The sequence below is a fragment of the Myotis myotis genome, unplaced genomic scaffold (assembly GCF_014108235.1).
Source record: "Myotis myotis isolate mMyoMyo1 unplaced genomic scaffold, mMyoMyo1.p scaffold_m19_p_2, whole genome shotgun sequence".
NCBI lineage: Eukaryota > Metazoa > Chordata > Mammalia > Chiroptera > Vespertilionidae > Myotis > Myotis myotis.
In genome coordinates, this window is record NW_023416324.1 from 208,253,535 (window position 1) to 208,272,314 (window position 18,780).

Genomic DNA, 18,780 nt, shown 5'->3' on the forward strand with positions numbered 1-18,780 from the left:
AAGGCCGGAGTCGTCTGGACCGCTGACCGCCTGGGGAGGGAGGGCTCTCTTTACTGCTGGCACAGCCCCTGGGCCAGATAGAGAAGGGAAGAGGGAGGCTGTGGCTGGTCTGCAAGTGGGTCTGAGTTTTGTACAGAGAAGGGGTTCCAGGCAGAAAACCGAGTCAGCCTCTGCCTGGGGCAACCCTCTGGGGGCCTGGGGTGCACATACCGCCCCAGGGGAGTGAGCGCCGGAAGCCACAGAGAACACAGCCAGGGGGGAGCATTATCCCAACACGTTGAGATTCTGCTTCCTGGCAATTGTAGACAAGTGCAAATAAAGTCACAAAAATTCTTTGGGGGGGGGGGGGCGGGGAGAGAGAGAGAGAGAGAGAGAGAGAGAGAGAGAGAGAGAGAGAGAGAGAGCGCGCGCGCAAGAGAGAAACGGGGCTGGGTGCGCCCCCTCGTGTCTAATCTGAGGACAGCGCCCTGCATGACCAGGCCAGCTGGGGCTTGGAAGTGGGCAGGGCAGGAGAAAGAGTTGGCACCAAGCTTTCTGTTTTAAACTTTTTAAAAAATACACTCTTTGGCTTTCTTTTATTTCTGGAGGATTACATGAAATGTGAACCACACAGGCAAGTGTCCCAGCCAGGTCCCCTGTCTGGAGGGCTGGCTGCCGCTCCCGGCCCGGCACTGGGGGTCTCTCCACTCGCCCTGCCGCCTGGCCTCCTTTCTGGCCGTCGGTCCATACACCACGTGAGCTGGCAGAAGCCCTACTTGGAGGAGGTCATGAAGCTGTTCTCAATGCAGAGGACGATGAAGGCGTTGTGGCAGCTCACGGCTTTCTGTCCCAACAGCCTGCCCGTCAGCATGGAGGAGGCCTGGCCCGTGGCTGTTGTGGCCTCAGTCCGCCACGTCTCACAGTAGCTCTCGGTCAGCCGGCGCCCGCTGGGGTCTGAGCCGTGCCACACACTCTTCTGTGGCCTGCAGGACACAGGGGCTGTCAGTCTCCCCTGGGCCCTGCTCCTCCTGGGACAGAGGCCACCCTCAGGCAGAAAAGGGCGGAGGCTGCAGGTGGAGGTGGTAGCAGGGACTGGGGCCACCGCTAGCCACCGGGGACGGTGCACCCCGTGCTGCCACTGCTTTTGGGGGCACAGCACGGGGAACAGGCTCTGTGACCCTGATGACTGGTCCCTTGGGGCTGGGTGCTCCTCCGTGAGTGTGGGGACATACTTGTCTGACACACGAGCCACCTGGGAAGAGCATGCCCAGGGGGAACAGGCGCCCTCACGTCATGAGGGACGAGGGGTGTCAGGGCAATCTGACAGCTTCCACCAGTGTTTGAAGTACACACATCCTCCAACTGGGAAACTCCATTTGGGGGAGTTTACAGGAGCAATCACTCTCTGTGATGCCTGCGTGGCAGACCGTGAGAGCTGGGTGATCCTGGCAGGCCCCTGGGGCACCCACCATTGGCGAGTCTTCCGACAGCAATGGGGATGGGGGAGGCCTGCCCAGGGAGCAGGCTGGTGAGGGTGTTCGTACAACACACGAAGATGCTTTGTGTCATTCATGCTCTTCTGGATCGTGTGAGTTTTAAACAGTGAGCATGTATTAGGTAGAGGGTCAGGTGAGACAGGGAGGTGCAGCGTCAGGGGCCTGCACTAGGGCCGGTAAGATCCAGAGCTCCTCCCCACCCTCCAGCTACTGCACTCACGCGGGGGCACCTACCAGGCGGGGTGCTGCAGCACGTCTCTGCCGTCAAAGGAGAAGATGCGGGCCCCCGGCTTCAGCTGGCCCTGGGAGCCCGAGAACAAGGCCTCCCAGTTGGGAAACAGCTCCTCGTCCTGTGGAGGGAAGTGGGCGGTTTACCCATCTCTGGCCACCCGACAGAGGACCATTGGCTGGGCACCTTAGCAGACCAGGCACCTCCCCGAGCCTGGACCCCGGGTCTGGGACGAGTCCACCGCCCATGGTCCTCACACATTAGGAGCATCCGGCAAGCACAGTGGTGGTGAAGAGCCATGAAATAAAGCCATGGGAAGCGCACTGTGGTGCAGGGGCCTTGCTGGGTTCTCAGGGGTGTGACCAGCCCAGTGCCCTGCCCCCTGACTCCCAGGTCCCTCACCCCAGCTCTGGGAGCCCCACACTCAGGGCAGTGCACCCACCCTGAGGTTGACGATGGGCACGGTGGCACGGTCAGCACGACGCACAATGCTGTAGAGGTCCTGTAGGCGCGACGACAGGAAGGCACGGAAGGTGCCTGCCAGCCCCGCCGCACGCGCCTGCTGAAAGCACTGGAGGTCGGCGCCACGGATGCCACGCAGGCCGCCAGGCTGTGGCCCGTTGAGTGCGACCAGGTGCAGCTGCAGAAGAGTGGCAGTCAGCTGCAGTCAGCCGCCGGTACAGTTCTGGGTGCCCCCACCCCACCTGCCCTCCTCCGCCCCGGCCCTGCATAGACAGTAGGGTTGAGTCTCAGCACAGATAGGGCTTGGGAGAGCTGAGTGCACCCGCTGGGGCCCTGGAGAACCAGCCTGGGGCCCTTCAGCCCAGGGCAGCAGAGGTGTGGGCGCCCAGAAAGCAACGCCCAGCCTGGGAGCGGGCGGTGGTCAGCTTGAAGCGGCCACCTCCTCCATCTACCTCCTAAGCAAGTCCCTGATCTCAGGCCTCACCAGCCACCTCTGTGAAAAAGGATCTGCGGGGCCCCTGTCCCCAGTGCCGTCATAGGCACCAGCCCAGCCTCTCTGGGACCTAAGCAGAGACTGGCCTCGGAGGCAGATGTCAGAGGGCACGTGCCCCAGGGTCACTCACCACCGGTTGGAAGTCATGGTGGGTGTGGGCGGGAGCGCCCGTGGGGTGGGCTGGCCGGGAGTGCACGTAGGAGCCGTGATGTGGGACTCCAGGGTAGGGCTGGGGGTCCAGCAGGCGTGGGGGCCTGACCAGGATGTCATCTGCCCGCCAGGGTCGTGAGGTGGAGGGGGGCAGTTCCCACCGGGGGTGCGGGTTTCCCTCGTGCAGCTGCACCAGGGGGGGCTGCAAGGCGGCCACTTCGTTGTCCTGCAGATTGAGGAGTGGACAGTATGTGGGACGGGGGCTCCAACACCGGTCAGTGCCACAGGGAGGCCCCCTGGTGCCCTTCGGGCTCTGCTCTCCTGCCTGGGCCTAGGTTCCTGGCTACCTGTCCCAGAGCACCCCTGTTCCTCTTCACCCCAGCTTGTGCTCTTGGTGGGGGAGCCTGGCCATCTTGTTTATGCCTAAATCAAGTGGATGTCCTCTGCTCACACACCCCTGGCTCCTGTGCACCCCAGCCACCTCCTTGCAGTGGCCTGGGGACCCTCAGGTGACCACGTCCCCTGACCTCGAGGCCGCCTCCTCGCTGTAGCTCAGATACCCCGTTATGACACGGCGGGCCCCTGGTCTCAGTTCCTCAAGCCTGTGCTCCATTCCCACCACAGAGACAAGGTGACCTCCACCCTCAAATCCCAACTCCTGCGAACCCACCCACTTCCCCATTATTTATTCCCACAGCCCCGAAAGCCTTAGGACACACCCTGTAATTTATTACTGTTACCTATATGCCTATTAGGTACTTAGTACCTGTGGATAGTTTCTATTTATAGTTCATACAATTAACATATATTTACATAAAAGATTTGTATTTGTATAACTATGCTTCATATCATGCTTCACATGTTGACAAACCTATTCTCTTTACTGCCTGTCTCCCCCATATAATGTCAGCTGCAGGGGGCAGTGGCTTTGCCCATTTCCTGCCCAGCTGTACCTCATGCCTAGAACAGTGCCCATCATATGGGAGGGGCCCAGGACTATGTGCTGAATGAATGAATGAGAGAATGGACTCGCAGGTCCTCGGGCTCGGCCATATGAGAAGTCATGCTTCTTCAAAGGAGCCTACAGCTGTGAGATGTAAACGCAAGTACTCACTTCAGCCCATTCATCCCCCATCTCCATCTCCTTTGTTCCCCCTCCGTCCACCCTCCGTCCACCCTAGAAGGGTCTCTCCCTGTGCTCTGCACTCTGGATGAAGCACAGCAAAGACTCAAAGGAGCAGTGGATTCTGGCCCCAGGAGCCTGGGGAAGACGATGGGCCCCCCATCTCCCCAGCAGGGGAGGCCCCAGGATGCTAAAGCACTAAGTGTTGTTCCAGAAATGGGAGGCAGTGTGCAGACCACCACCGCATGCCCCACACGCCCTGGCCATCCACCAGGCTCAAAGATTTGCACCCCAAAACTGACAGCTGGGAAAGAACAGGGCTCCTTACTGTCCCACGTGGGAGTGGCGTCCGGGCCTCCAGCTGGAAGAAAACACAGGGGTTACTTCATGACCTGATTCACCAGCACCCACAGTGGGCAGCCCATGCCCAGCCCGGGCCTCCCTCCCCTGGAAGCCAGCACAGCTGCATCCTGGGCCTGTCTGGTGCCGGGCAGGCCACACATTTTCAAAAGGATGAGGGCTGCTTCTCTGTACGCCTGTAACTCCTCAAGAAATTCTACTAATTAAAAAAAAGTAGCATGAGGAGCGCTGGCTGTCACTTGTCCCTGCGGGGGTCCTGAGGGTCCTGACCGTGGCGGAGGGGGCTTGCTGTGGGCGCGGGCAGTGGCCTGGATCCCTGTGCCCCTTCCCATAGGCCTGGGCCTTCCTTCCCCATGCAGCGCTCCCCACCTTCTCCCACGTCCGACCCCCACGAGTGAGGACACGAGGTGCAGGAAAAGGCCATTCAGAGAACTCACCAGGACCTTCCGGATCCCATTTCGGACGCGGACGTACAGCTCCTCCCTGTCAGCCACGAAGATGAGCCAGCCCTCGGGCACCTCGGGCACCTTGTCCAGCATGGTCTGGTATGTGGGCCAGATCCTCACCTGCTGGAGGCCGGACCCAATGGGGCCCCACTGTGCTCAGAGGCGGCACTGGGCTCACCGGGCGAGGGGTGGGGCCAGGGACGCAGATGGTCCCGACAGGTGTGGAGTTCAGGGGACTGCATTTGGACATTTCCAGGTGATGGGGTGGGGACATGGACACCCTGGACAGAGGACAGTCCTTAAGACTTAACCGAGCACCTTCTCGTCAGGCTGGCCCCAGAGACACCCCGTGAAGGCGGGGTGGGTGAGGCTGCCCTCGGGAAGGGGGAGAGGGCACTTTGCATGGTCTCTTGGGTGCCCATGAGTCCATGAGTCCCCAGGCCTCTGCGCGTGGTCCTGCCCACTAGGACCTCCGCCATGGCTGACCCCTTCCCCCTGCCCATCTCAGTCACGGCTCCCAGGCACCCCACTTCTGCTTCAGAAAGCACATTTCAGGGTTCAGTGTCTGTTCCAGAGCAAAGCAGGGTCCCTGTGGAGTTCTACCCAGGACTCATCAAGCAGCCCCACCACAGGCCTCCAAAGGGAAGGGTGGTTGGGCAGGCAACCAGGCAGTGAGGGGCAGGGGAATGCTTACCCCTGAGGAGGTGCCCAGGGTTCCAGGGGGTCCTGGGGGCCCAGGTGGGCCTGGGGGGCCAGGAATGCTGATAGCTACGAGAGAAGCCAGAGTGAGAACGCACCAGCCCCAGCGGTACGAGGCTGGAGCCCAGACCACGCCCTGCCCAACTTACTCTGCCTGTAGGGGCCAGGAAAGGACGGGGGCCCTGGGGGCCCTGGAGGGCCAGGAGGACCCGGAGGCCCCTGGCGCCCTTCATAGCCAATGCCAGGGGGTCCCTGAGGTCCAGGTGGGCCAGGTTGGCCCCTGATGCTCTCTCCTTTAGGACCCTAGGACGGACAAGACAAGTGCTGATGTCAGCTAGGGCCCTCGGCCAAGGGCACTGAAGTCTGAGGGGCCGGGAGGCATCTGCCAAGAACCTCTTCAGGAAGCACGGCCTCTGAGCCATGTACCTCCCTCCCACGTCCCAAGGCCTGGGAGGACACCCCACCCCTTCCCCGGGTCCCTGTTGCTGGGGTGTGACCCCAGCACCTGTACCAGAGCAGCCTCTGAACACAGGTGTGGCCCCCAAGGGCCCCTAATCTCCCTCCACCCCCAAGGCAGAAGCTGGGCCCACTGTTCCCTGGAATCTTTCAGGGCCAGGGGTCTCCCTGAGGGGACTTGGTGGGGTCCCCATCAGGAGGAACAGCCCCAGCAGAAGATCAGGCAGGAGAGCTGGGTGGGGGCTCCACCCTGTCCCCCACCTCCCTGCTGGAAACACTCCCAGTCGATGTGCCCACCCTAGTGGGGGCCAGTGACTGTGCACCCACCGGGCCTGCCAATGCCCCCTATAGGGCAGAACCAGGATGGAAGTGTTCGGGGCCATCTGTAGGGCACAGCCTGTGGGCCTCATCGGGTGTTCAGAGCCAGACTGGCCCTGTGCTCGGCTCCTGGCCCCAGGGGCCTCTGGGAACACGCACAGGCCTGGGTCTGTGTGTGGGCACCTACAGGGTGGCCTGAAGCCCAGACTTACCGGAATCCCGGGGTAGCCTGGTGGGCCGGGGGGTCCAGGCACACCAGAGCCGAAGAATCCGCCTCCCCCGGGCTCACCCCTTTCTCCTTTCTGCCCGGTGTCCCCTCGGTCACCCTTGTCCCCCTGTGGACGGAAATGCTTGTTTCAGACAGGCCAGCTCTGGTTGCTGGTGTGGGGAGGGGTGGGTGCTGATCCCCGCCAGCCTGAAGGTGGGCAGGGTGAGACAGCGGGGAGCATCCGGAGCCCAGGCCTGACAGGCCTTTCATTGCACCCTGGGGAGTCCCCACAAAACCACGCCAGGGATGGCCAGTGCCCCACGTGGGGTGGGCCAGTGGAGTGAGGAGGGCTCAGCGCAGGGGTCAGGGGTCACCCACCTTCAGTTCAGCTTCTAGCTGGAGGAAGTCGAACGGGAACTGGCCTACAGGAGGTTTCGGATGGGGCCTCAATGAGACGCTGTACATTTATACTCTTTCATTTATACTCCACCCACAACCCCGCCCAGACACATCCATCTGCATCTTCTTTCATCTCTCTCCATAAACATTTTGTATTTCTGTAGAGATTCTTTGCCTATTTTCTCACACCTATTGCCAGTTATTTTTTTGGGGTGTGTGTGTGTGTGTGTGTTTATTTATGGTGCCTTTTTATCCCGTCCAGTTTTATTGCTGTAACTGACACACAGCACTGTTGGAGTGCAAGGCATACAGCAGGATGACTTGACTTACATATACTGGGACGTGATCAGTAAGTTTACTTAACAGCCACCATCTCGTATGGGTACAAAAAGGAAAAAGTTGGGAAGTTTGTACCTTTTGACCCTCTTCGTCCAATTCTCCCTCCCCCCAGCCCCCACCCCTGACAGCGACCAATCTGATATCTTTCTAAATGGTAACTTTTTAAAATTTCCATGTTGTTTATTTATGACTGGTCATGGATTTTGTAAATTGCCCTGGTGACCTTGATTAACTTAGTTATTAATTCTAACAGGAATCTGCAATTCCTTTTGGGTTGTTGGTCAAAAACGTGTTGTCTATGAAAATGGCAGGTTTATTTCTTCCTTTCCAAAAATGTACACCATGCATCCCCTCCCTGCCTCTCCCCTGGCCAGGCCCTGCACCCGCAGCAAGGACCACAGACATCCCTCCTGGGCCCCGGCCCCGGAGCCTCACAACCCCACTGAGGAAGGGGGGTCCGTTCCCATGGACACTCCGCCAGCTGCAGGGGAGCCCCTTTCCCAGCACGATGCTGCACCTCTCTCCTCCTCCCACAAGGCCCCTCAGCATCCCCACTGGAGGGCTAGGTCTTCTCTGGGAGACACACACTGGGGCCCAGCCCTAATTCTCAGCAGGTGGGGTGACAGGACATGCTGCCGGGCCACCGTCTGCCGCCCTGGGCCCTGTGGTGGCGATGGGGCCAACCAGGTGTCCGTGAGTCCAGCCCATGCCCTACAGGTCCTGTGAGGGCCCCCCGAGCCCAGAAGGCGTTTCCTTCCTCCCGGAGAGCAAGGCAAGCAACCCCCAGCGCAGCCCCTCAGCCCAGGGCCGCCCAGCGCTCTTACCTGGTGGTCCGGGAGGGCCCACTTCTCCTTTGTCCCCCTTCGGCCCAGAAGGCCCCTGGTGCCCTGGAGGGACGGAGACCCCAGTGCCCATTACTGAATGTGTGAGAGGAGCATGCCCCCTCTGGAGCCCGATCTAAACTGTGGGCAGCAAGTGGGTGGTCCCTGTGTCCACTCCCACCCAAGGTTAGGTCCCCAGGGAATTCATGTGGCCTCAGAGCCGGGTGAGCAGGGGGTGCCAACTCCTGGAGCATCCAGCACCCCAGGAAGGGGCCGCCCACCCCCAGCTCTTCCAGGGCCGCCAGGAGCCCTCACCTGGCAAACCAGGAGGTCCCACAGGGCCAGACTCCACAAATGCCTGCAAAGAGTGGGCCAGAGATAGCTGTTGAGGGAGACACTGGGAACTGAGGTCACCACCCACCCAGGGGTCTCTGAGCCCAGAAGCCTCAGCACCCTTTTCGAGGGCACAGAGGCACCCTCCACCCCGACCCGAGACAGTGGGGCAGGGAGGAGGAGGAGGAGAGGACACGGGGTTTGGAATCAGGAGACCTGGTCACAATAGGAGGAGCCCCTCATGAGTGCACTTCATGTCTCTGAGCCTCGTGAAACGGTATGTCCACCCACCCAGGGACAATGGGTCTTGGGGCTCAGGTACCCAGATCCAGAGAGCTCTCCCTGCCCTGCCCAACACCCCCCCCCCCCCCGCCCTGCCTGTACTTTCCTGGGGGCTGATCTTCTAATTGACTGTGGCCCCCGAGGCAGGCAGCCTGGTGCCCACCCTCCCAGAAGGACCCCATCTCCCCTACTCAGAGGAAGGAAGCCTCCAGGGGTTTGGGCTACCCCTCCCTGGGGTCCATGGGGGTTGGTGGCAGCAACCGAGGACTCCAAGGACTGGGGAGGGGTGAGCGAGCGGTGCCAGGCGACTTACGTTGGTGTCGTAGACAGGGTTCCCGGGAAGGCCTGGTGGCCCTGGCGGCCCTGGAGGCCCTGGGAGGCCAGGTGGACCCTGTGAGGGAACAGAAAGCTCTGGTCAGTCACGTCCACAGCCAGGCCATCGACACTGGCCAGGGCGGGAGATGTGGGCAGCAGCATTTCTTAAAGTCACAGTGGTCCTCCCTTAGCCACTGTCCAAGTATGGCCGAGGAGGGAGAGACAGAAGCAGAACCAGAGGTGGGACACACCTGACCAGGGGCACATGTGCAGCCATTTCACAGCCGCCTTTAAAACTCAACAGCCCCCTGGCCAGCGTGGCTCAGTGGTTGAGCATCGACCTATGAACCAGGAGGTCATGGCTGGATTCCAGGTCAGGGCACATGTCCGGGTTGCGGGCTCGATCCCCAGTGTGGGATGTGCAGGAGGCAGCTGATCAATGATTCTCTCCCATCATTGATGTTTCTATCTCTCCCTTTCCCTTCCTCTCTCTGAAATCAATGATAAAATTATATATATAAAATAAAATAAACCTTAACAGTGTAAAAAGAATTCAAGAGCCTCTCTTCCTTATTCACAAATGTGACCTCTCGTTCCATCACTGCGTCAGAAGCCTGAAAAGTGCTGACTTCTAGTCTTAATTTTTCACAACGGCCCAGTCTCAGTCAACAAGAGGGAAGGAAGCTCCCAGGAAGAACCAGCACAAATAAAAAACTGGAAGAGCAACTGCCTGGAACACGGCTCAGGACCACCGTCCCGTCCGGCTGAGCTGTGGGAGCTCGGGACAGGGACCAGGGAGGGGCGGGAGGGGCCCCAGGCTGAGATTTGGGGTGGGGCTGGGCTCCCCGGAGAGAATGCACGAGTGTGGCAGGAGGGGCACCAGGTGCCCGGTGTGTCAGAAGCAAGCCCCAACTCCCAGGACGAAATGGCTACATGCCCCACCCTGCTCACATTGCTAACATGAAACCCTTGGCTCGAAAGATGGCAGAGTTACTGCAGGTAACGTGGTGATGCGTGAAGACAGCCCTGGGGCTCAGACCCCACGCTGGCCTGGATGACCTCCCGAGAGGTAGCTAGAGCTGGGCGTGTGCGTGCACGTCGGCGCATGCGAGTCAGAGGACAAGCACAGCCTGGTCACACCAAGGGCCCCTCAGAAGCAGCCTCCTGAAGACGAGCCTGGGACCCAAGGCTGTTCAGGCTGTTCCCCTCAGGCCATTCTGGGTGCTGGGGGCCCCAGTCGTGTCCTGTCTGCCCCTGCAGGACACTCACCCGTGCACCAAATCCGACGCTGGCGTCTCCTGGCTCCCCTTTCTCTCCTTTGAATCCATTCATCCCAGGACGGCCCTGGGGAGAGAGTAGGGGGGAACTGCTGGGTGCTGGCCAAGACCTCAGCCTCAGCTACCATCTCAGTCCCTACCAGGACAGACCCAGCCCACTCCAGCCTCACACCACCCGAGCCTTCAGGCCCCAGGGGGCTGGGCCCAGACACTCCTGTCCCCATCCCCGCCTCTCGGGTCTGAGCTGTCCCTGAGCAGGGCCTCCTCACCCATGTCCCAAAGAGAGCCATGCTCAGGCAGAGGCCACCTTAGGTGGAAGGCAGTGGGAAGAATGGCAACCCACTCCCCTCAGAGCCCACTGCCACCCGGGGCTGGGCCACACTCCACCTGTCCCCCCCCCCCCCCCCCCACACACACACAGTAAGATCCTCGATCCTTACCGGCCGCCCGGGGAAGCCAATCTCTCCTTTGTGCCCAGGCCGTCCGTATGGACCCTGCAGAGAGGAGGAGCCACGTTCCAGGCGAGCAGAGGTAGACCCGCTGTGGTCTCCCCCCAACCCCTGTCCTGAGCTTTGACCGTGAAGCTGGGATGTCAGCTCTGGTCACTTGTGCTTTCCAGTAGCCAGGCGGGACAGGTGCTTTTCAGAGCACAGCACACGCATGCGCATGGCGGGGAAGTAGGGCCTACTCACCGGAGGTCCTCGGAAGCCGGGCTCCCCCTGAACAGAAACCAGAAGCACTGTTAGGGGACCGCGCAGGTCATCCCCCGGGCAACCCCGTGGGGTCCCCATGCCCATCTGGATGCCCTCCGGGCAGCACTGAAGCACTGACCACCGAGGAGGGAAGGAAACAAGAGCAGAGAGAAGGTGCTGGAGTGGTGTCCTGTCCCAGGGGGATGAATGGGGCCCAGCTGGTCCCCGAGAGGCCTGCAGCTTGGGAGGCTGCCCTGCAGTGTCCTGGTTAGAGTCACCCTGGTCCTGACCTCAGGTACAGTGCCCGGTGGGGTTGGCAGAGTATTCTCTGGGCCTGGGACCCCAGGTCCCGCGACCATCCCCAACAATTCTGAGGGCTCCCAGGCCCTTGCAGGCCTGCACCTACAGCCACCCGATCAGGTCCAGTTACTCCCAGGACCCACCCAAGGGCCCGTCTGGAGGGTCAACTGCTGGGGCAGGGGACACAGGGCACAGGCCCCTCAAGGAGCCCATGCCTGACCCCAGCCAGGTCCTGCTCCCGCCAGGACCCCAGCAGCAGTCCTGAGGCTGAGAGGCAGTAGACACAGCAGGATGGGCAGCTCCCACTGGGCAACGCTGGGGGCTCCATCCCCTGCAGGTGAGGCGGGGCCAGGGCGTGAGCCCAGAGCCCCCAGGCCCCATGCAGGGCTGGCTCAGCCAACGGAGGCAGGATGTGACCAAGGGCCAGCTGGGCTGCAGTGCATCTGAGCTTGCAGAACCCTCCCAATGTGGTTGTGCAAGAGGAACAGACAGAGAAGGGCAAGGGAGCCCAGGCTGTGGAAGGTTCCAGAACCTGTGCATGGCCAGGAGTTGGCCCCTCTCAGGAAGCCACCCCCGCACCCCCGCCAATGCTGGCTCCCTGATCCCTGGAAATCCTGCTCCCCAGCTGGTACCAGGAGAGAAAAGCAAGGCCCGGTGGCTCACCTTGGCTCCTTTCTGGGCAGGGGGCAGCACTCTGCCGTCGGGACTGAAGACCATGCCGGGCTCACCCTTCTCACCCTAGAACCCAAGCGGCGCAGTCAGGGAGGTCAGCTCCAGGGAGAGGGCCCTCCAACTACCGCAGCAGAGCCCCAACTCCGGGATCCACACGAACACCCCAGAACGGGTGCATGTAAGCAGGCCTGCCTGCTGGGGCTCTGTGGTTGGGAGTCTTGGTGGGTCCCCCATGGGTCACACTGAAGTGACTAAGAGGAGAATCTGTCCCAGACTTCAGGTAGTCTGTGGGAGCGCCCAGGTCCCCCGCCTTCCCAGGGAGTGGTCACCAGGGTGGACCAGGACTGCCCCTCAGGGTTCACAGAGGGGGCCGACCCCTGAGCAGATGACATCCAACTCCTCACCTTGGGTCCCGGGGGGCCTGGCTGGCCACTGACGCCCGTGTCTCCCTTCGGCCCAGCTGGTCCCTACAGGGAGACAGGCAGGAATGAAAGGCGGCTCGAGCGACCAGTCCCCATGATGGCCACTCACGCTCCCTCCCTGCTCATCTCCCAGGATGCACCTGCTTCATGGTCCTGACCAGTTACAGGCCCGAGACCCCCTGCTAGACCCGGGGGGCTCCTGCTAAGGGGTCAAAAGGTTCCTCACAACATGGAAACTTTGCTCCCTGCTAGGGCGGGGGTGGGGCTGAGGCTACTTACGGGGAGGCCTGCGTACCCCGGCTGGCCCTGTGGGAGAGAGCAAGAGTGTCACGGAGGACGCCGACCGGCGCCGTGCAGCCAGACCGCATACCAGGCAGGGCGGCACGTACCTTGACCCCATGGGTTACGGACACTGCTCTCTGTCACCAAGCCACAGAAACACGAAATCATGGAAAGAAAACCACGTATACAATTAAAATTCCACTCTCACCAGTGTCACAAGACAAACAGGACAACTCTAGAAATCAAACATGGGGCAGAGTTTTGCTTTAAACCGTCCTGGCTTGTGCCTCTAGGTCCCTCAGAGGAGAAGTGAAGCCACTTCTGGGAGCCGCCTCCTGGACTGGAGAACCACCCAGGACCCTGGGACCAGGGGCCCAGTGCCCCGCCTCCCCTGCTGTACAATGGGGGCCGGAGGTGGCAACTCAGCCACATGGGATGCTGGAAGGCCTGGCTTCGACGAGAAGCCCCGCAGAACCAAGACTGGACACCCCGATGTCCTTGGGGGTCAACCTATGGGGGGGAGGGCTGGTGGCTCTGACCACCGTCCTCCTAGCCCATCAGAGCATAGCCCTTGGCAGTTGGAGGTCAACCCTGCACTGGGGGTCCAGGCAGAGCATGTGCCCACCCATGCAATGTCCTTACGTCCTGCTCCTCCGACACGTAGACGACGGGCCCCGGGAGTCCGGGGGGCCCGGGGGGCCCTGGCTGCCCCACTCCGTCCTTCCCTGGGTCACCCTGGAAGAAGAAGCCTGTGTCCAGTGCTTCTACCCCTTGTAGGGGTAGAATTGTTACAGGGGCTCTGGGCTGGGACCTCAGAGCTGACAGGGTGTGAGGAGAGCCCTCAGATTTGAGGGTCTTCACCCCAAGTCTCTAAGAACAGGTGGGGCAGAGGGCAGCCTCCCACATGCACCCACCACCCCACCTGTGCACCCCCCCCACCCCGGTACCCCCCGCCCCCCACTCACTTTCTCTCCCTGAGTCCCTTTTTCTCCTTTTGGTCCCTGCAGAGACAGGAAGGAAACGTTTCATCATAAACAGAGCACGAGCCACCCTCCCCCACCCCAGGACACCCCGGACGGCTGGGACCCGCTTTGAATGAAGTATGGAGAGTTCTTTCACTGACTGGTGGGGAAGAGGAGTTATGGGAGGGTGGGAGCAGGGTGGTAGATGAGCCAGGCAACCACAGGAAGCTCCCTCAGGCAGCCTGGACTCCCGACTCATCCAGGGAGTGGAGTCTCCAGGCCCCTTGGCATACAGAGAACTAAGTTGGGGGACCGCCTGAGAGACACACTGAGTACCAGTTCTCACTTTCGGGGTATCACCCCCCTGGCAGCCCTGGGTGGTCACCTACCTGGGCTCCAGCTACGCCCTCTTTGCCGGGAAGGCCAGGAAACCCGGGGGGTCCGTCTGCACCGACTTCTCCCTGCAAAGGACACGAGGAGCGGACCATGCATCAGACACGGCCCAGTGAGCCGGTGCGGGGGAGGGGACAGGCCGGGGCTCAGCCTCCTAGAAACACTTAGGGGTCGAGCAGGGCAGAAGGGGGTTGGGGGCCAGGGGTTGGAGGAGGGTCAGAGGACACGTGTGGTTCCCATGATTTCTGCGGCAGAGCCAGTAAGCAACAGGCAAGTCTAGGGGAGAGGGGGTGAGGTGGAGGTGAGCGCCTTTGGGACAAGTAGTTCTTAAATTCTGAGGAGTGAAGTCAGGGCCGAGACGGCACGGGATGAACCAGGGGAGAGTGGGAGAATGATATGACGCTGGGCCGGGCCTGGAGGGGAGCCTCTTACTGAGGCTGCAAGGGGACTGGGCCGATGAGGCCAAAGGAGCCAATGGGCGCAGGCCAAGGACCCCTTCCTGTCCCCAGACCAGGGCTAATGAAGATTGCCGATTTCCAGGACCCGAGGGAAGGTTCTTACCTTAGTCCCTGGTGGGCCAGCTATTCCAGGATCCCCCTAAAGTGGATGAAGGGGTCTGTGAGTGCAGTGTTGGGCAGGCCCAACCCCATGGCGACATCCACCCGCCCCCAGAGAAAGGTAAGAAAGGGTTAGTTATTCAGGTAGCTTCTCACACTGTCCCCTCGCCCAGCTCAGAGCTGAGTGTCCAGGGGACACTGAGCACCGTGTGCAGGGACTTTGCGGCCGGCACAGCTGAGGGCTGGCCACATGCTAAAAGCTGTTCTGGAGGCCAGGCCATCATGTTGTTCTATGAGATGGCTTCATTTTTTACAACTTAATCTAATAGGTACGTACTTCTAAAAACTCAATTTTTGAAATGTCCCAAAGTTTTGCAAATCAGAGCAAAACATTCTGGAAGTAAGAGGTGGAATAGCAGGGGCTGACCCCACAGTGGGTGTGTGGGCCTTAGAGGCCTTTGGGAGTGAGCAGGAGCACAGAGCACCCCAAGGGGCAACCCCTCCTGGGGCTCCTCTAGCCCTCATCACCCATGGGGAGGGGGGCAACCGCCTCAGAGGGGCAGCTGTCCTTTAGGGATAGGTTGGAGAGCAGAGAGAAAGCAGGAGGAGACAAGACGAGGTGGGGGGAAGGCCAAGAGAAGCCCTCAGGGTCTCCGGGCACCATCTGTTGTCCTGGAGGCTGTAGGGGTCCCCCCGAAGGCCCCATTTCTCCCCAAGTCAGCACACACTTCAGATGCGTGAGGCCAGAGATCTCAGGTCACACAGCTTTAGAAAGATGGGCCAGATCCCCACCACACCCCAACATGCAGGCGCTAGGTTGGAGTGACTATTGTCCCCACATTTCCCACGATGACCTGGGGGCGAGAAGTAGTAACTCCTGGCTGGGCGGAGTGTGGCAGGAGCATCGCTCGCTAATCTCATGCTTACCTTGGCCCCAGGCTTGCCGGGTGGTCCCTGTGGGGGCAAGAGAGGGAAGAGGCCCTCAGAGCCTGGCTCTCCTGGGAGCTTCTCCCTCCCACAAGGAAACAAGCCCTTCCCAGAGCTGCCTGGTCCCAACAAAACAGAAAAAAAAATCAAGTTTGTCAAGAGGAGCCAGCGCCCTACCCTTAAAATCCCACCAAGGGGTAGTTTGTCCTCGACACCCTCTAGGGCCCACAGACATGACACCAGCTAGTTGCAGTGGGCGTGCCAGGACCCGTGCCAGCCCCCCAAGGAATATCAGCTCAGACCGCCCCAACATTAATAAATTTGCATTTTATTTAACTAAGAATAAGTGCATGTGACTTAAAAATAAGCACTGTGACCACTGAGGGTCTCCACCACCTCAACTCTGAGGCCTGAAACAGTCCCACAGACCCCTCTAGAGGTCAAGGGGCCTTGGAGCTGTGTGCTTGGGCCTGGAACCCTCAAAGGGGGGACCTGTGCCCCCCGACCTCGCTGCCTCTGCCCACGGGATCCTCTCCACCTCTGTGTCACAGCAACGATTCTCACCTCCTGGCTCACACCTCACGTGAGCCAGGGCAGCGAATTGCTACTGACAAGAACTGACATGTTTTAATACATAGAAGGCAAAGGGCTGAATGGATGGTACAGCTGCCCTAGCTGACTATGGACGTAGTGTCTGTCCAGCTGCTCCCTCTAGCTGAGATGGCCGAGGCACCAAGCCAGAGAACTCAGTGACTGAGATTTCACAGGAAGGAGCATCTTTCAGGGCTCATTCCACCCCACATTCATTCATCTCGACCACCAGGGCATGTTCCCATGTGGGAGAACCTCCAGGGTGGACGGTGCCCCAGACTCAGTTGGTCTCACTGGCTCTCTAGTGCTGCTCTTGGTCCCCACTCAGGCCTGTCCCAGGGACGCCCCTGCCCCAGGTACCCCTGCACCCCAGAGCCAACCAAATTTGTTCACAAGCAGTACCTGCAGCCCATCAGCACCTCGGGCCGTCAACCAGAAGGGTCCCCCGGAGCCTTCCATGTCATCCTGGAAAACACAGTGACTCGGGTCTGTGTCTCTTCTTAAAGAAAGAGACCCTCTCTGAGGCCGGCCACTGGCCCCGAGGCGGAGATCGGCCATGGCTGAGCGGGCGAACACCAAGGGCCCAGTCGCCTGGCAGCAGCCATCCTCGAGCTCAAGTAAGAAGGGTCTGGCTTGGGGCAGGGACCGGCTGGATGGGGGCCCGTTCACAGAGCCTCGTAAGTTTAGGTCACTCGTTCTTGCTCCATGCGTGTGCCAGGGACCTGGCTGAGTGATGGTGCTCAGTTTCTGCTTTTGTCTCCTTGGAGCAGCCCTTCAGCATCACTGGTGGGACATGGTCCCCGAGCAGAGACCATTTGAGCCTGTTCCCTCCCAGTGGCCATGGCTCCACCATGAGGCACTGTCCAAGCAGTGGTGGACTCAGGAGACACACCCACACTCACTGTGCCAGCCAGCCCATTCTGCTGAGCCCGCCCAGCCGCTCACAGCTCACACATGGGGATTCCACTACAGGCAGTCGGTGTGGGATGCTGGGAGGAGCCGTGGGGCACAGACCGAGGCTTTCTGGGGCCAGGAGCAGCTGGTACTCACAAACCCCGCGGGAAGTCCTGGTCCTGGAGGCCCTGGGGGCCCGGGGGGGCCTGGTGGTCCTGCTGGTCCGGGGGCTCCTGCCAAGCCGTTCTCTCCAGGAGCACCCATGGGGCCGGGGTCTCCCTTGCTTCCCTGCACAGGTGGGGAGAGAATGTCATCACTCTGGGCCATCAGGGTGGGTGTCGGCTGAACCCTGAGGCAGTCACTATGTCCCCAACACACCTACGTTTCCTTACAAAGCTTTTTACAAATCTGCAAAGCCACAGAGATAAATAATGTTCCATGAAGCAAGCAAACCCTGCTGCACCTCTCTTCTGAATTTACAAGAGGATTTCATCCACTTAAAAATGAAATAACTGAGATGTTCATTCCAGGGGAGCGAGACGCGAGTCGCTCATGGTTTGGGGTGCACCATGCACAGAGCATGCTGCACAGCTGGGGCTGGTGGGGATGGAGATGGAGAGCCAGGGGGTGCTGTGGCAGCTGACAGAGAAGGGTGCTGCTGGAAGGAGCCTGGGGGGCTTGGAGTGAGTCTGGAAGGCCTGGAACCCCATTACCACTGCAGAAGTTGGGGTGTGTGTGGGGGGGAGGGTGGGTGAGATGGGGCATGAGGCACAGCCTAAGGGAGGAGCAAGAGTCAGGACGCAGGTACAATGTGGGGTTCCAGTCTCAGACACAGACCTACTGCTCAGAGCTGGAGGATCCCAAGGGTCAGGCAGGAGCCCAGTGCAAGAGAGAAGGACACTGGGACCCAAGACAGGGAGGCCCTCGTGCTGAGTCCAAAGCTGGACCAGTGCCGCCCCCTTGTGGCCACCTGACCCCTGAGCTCAGTTCCCTCATCTGTACTAAATGGAGATGACCAGATTTGGGAAGGGCTGTGAAGGACACTCCAAGCCCACTGATACACAACAAGGGCACACGTGTGACCACTGCCCTATGCTGGCAGCATGCCCTGCCTAATGGCAGGAGGGCACCTTTCTCTGGCCCAGGCAGTCCTGACCACAGCAGGATGGACAGAGCCCATGATCAGCACCAAGGACAGCTCCCTGGCTCCTGAGCTGTCTGCCCACTCCTGTGCCCTCGTGGGGGGGCGGGGCCTACGTCCACCCAGCAGCCACTCCCGACCTGGAAGTCTATCTTACCTTAGGTCCTGGGGTGCCCACTTTGCCCTGCAGGAAAGAGAATAATTACTATACAAACAGGCCAGTGAGCAGCCAGCAAGAGGAAAGCACGCAGGGTCTCATTCCTTTATCCCGGCCCACAGGCCACTATGTTCCCATTCCTGTGGACTTATTCCTCTGTGATTTCCCCCTCTTCTGGACCTGGGAGCTGGGATGCCTCTGCTGCTCCCACAAGACGTGCATCTAACACTCCAAGTGCCCCCCTTGGCCTGGTGTACCTCTCTGGCTGTTCCCACCATTGCCTGTTCCAGGTGGGGACAGAGGCCCCAGGGGAGGCTCGGCCGTGGGGGCCAGTACTGAACCGCTGCCAAGAGCCCGTCCCACAACTGTGTGCCAAGTAGCGAATGCCCAGGAGAGCCCTTCTAGCTCAGGTGGCCAAAGTGAGGAGCTTTGAGCAGAGGGGTTCTCTTAAAATTCACCCCCTCAGCTGAGCCCAAAGTAGCCATGTGCTCACAGATGGTGCCACATGGAAGAGTCTTCCAATGGCCGCAGGTTGGCACACCCCCAGCCCCACCCTCATTCGCAGAAAACCAGAAGGAAACCACAACCCCAATTAGAGGTTTGTG

At 60.4% G+C, this 18,780-nt stretch overlaps 1 protein-coding gene across 3 annotated transcripts in view; it reads right to left on the minus strand.

Annotated features, from left to right (window-relative positions):
• Nucleotides 1–537: 537 nt before the first annotated feature.
• The window catches only part of COL18A1 (collagen type XVIII alpha 1 chain), an 80,544-nt gene continuing 62,301 nt past the window's right edge, over nt 538–18,780 (minus strand). For all 3 annotated transcript variants that reach the window (XM_036349544.1, XM_036349543.1, XM_036349542.1), the window contains 28 exons: nt 18,176–18,202; nt 17,034–17,165; nt 16,386–16,448; nt 15,393–15,419; nt 14,470–14,505; nt 13,905–13,976; nt 13,519–13,554; nt 13,196–13,288; nt 12,661–12,690; nt 12,551–12,577; nt 12,254–12,316; nt 11,841–11,915; nt 10,878–10,904; nt 10,626–10,679; nt 10,178–10,252; nt 8,907–8,984; nt 8,294–8,336; nt 7,982–8,044; nt 6,798–6,841; nt 6,424–6,546; nt 5,587–5,740; nt 5,433–5,506; nt 4,730–4,858; nt 4,261–4,293; nt 2,790–3,035; nt 2,147–2,344; nt 1,710–1,825; nt 538–962 (listed from right to left, as the gene is read on the minus strand). In XM_036349544.1, coding sequence (XP_036205437.1) covers nt 752–962; nt 1,710–1,825; nt 2,147–2,344; nt 2,790–3,035; nt 4,261–4,293; nt 4,730–4,858; nt 5,433–5,506; nt 5,587–5,740; nt 6,424–6,546; nt 6,798–6,841; nt 7,982–8,044; nt 8,294–8,336; nt 8,907–8,984; nt 10,178–10,252; nt 10,626–10,679; nt 10,878–10,904; nt 11,841–11,915; nt 12,254–12,316; nt 12,551–12,577; nt 12,661–12,690; nt 13,196–13,288; nt 13,519–13,554; nt 13,905–13,976; nt 14,470–14,505; nt 15,393–15,419; nt 16,386–16,448; nt 17,034–17,165; nt 18,176–18,202 — 2,349 coding nt within the window. In that variant the 3' untranslated portion in view covers nt 538–751. The remainder of the gene's footprint in view (nt 963–1,709; nt 1,826–2,146; nt 2,345–2,789; nt 3,036–4,260; nt 4,294–4,729; nt 4,859–5,432; nt 5,507–5,586; nt 5,741–6,423; nt 6,547–6,797; nt 6,842–7,981; nt 8,045–8,293; nt 8,337–8,906; nt 8,985–10,177; nt 10,253–10,625; nt 10,680–10,877; nt 10,905–11,840; nt 11,916–12,253; nt 12,317–12,550; nt 12,578–12,660; nt 12,691–13,195; nt 13,289–13,518; nt 13,555–13,904; nt 13,977–14,469; nt 14,506–15,392; nt 15,420–16,385; nt 16,449–17,033; nt 17,166–18,175; nt 18,203–18,780) is intronic.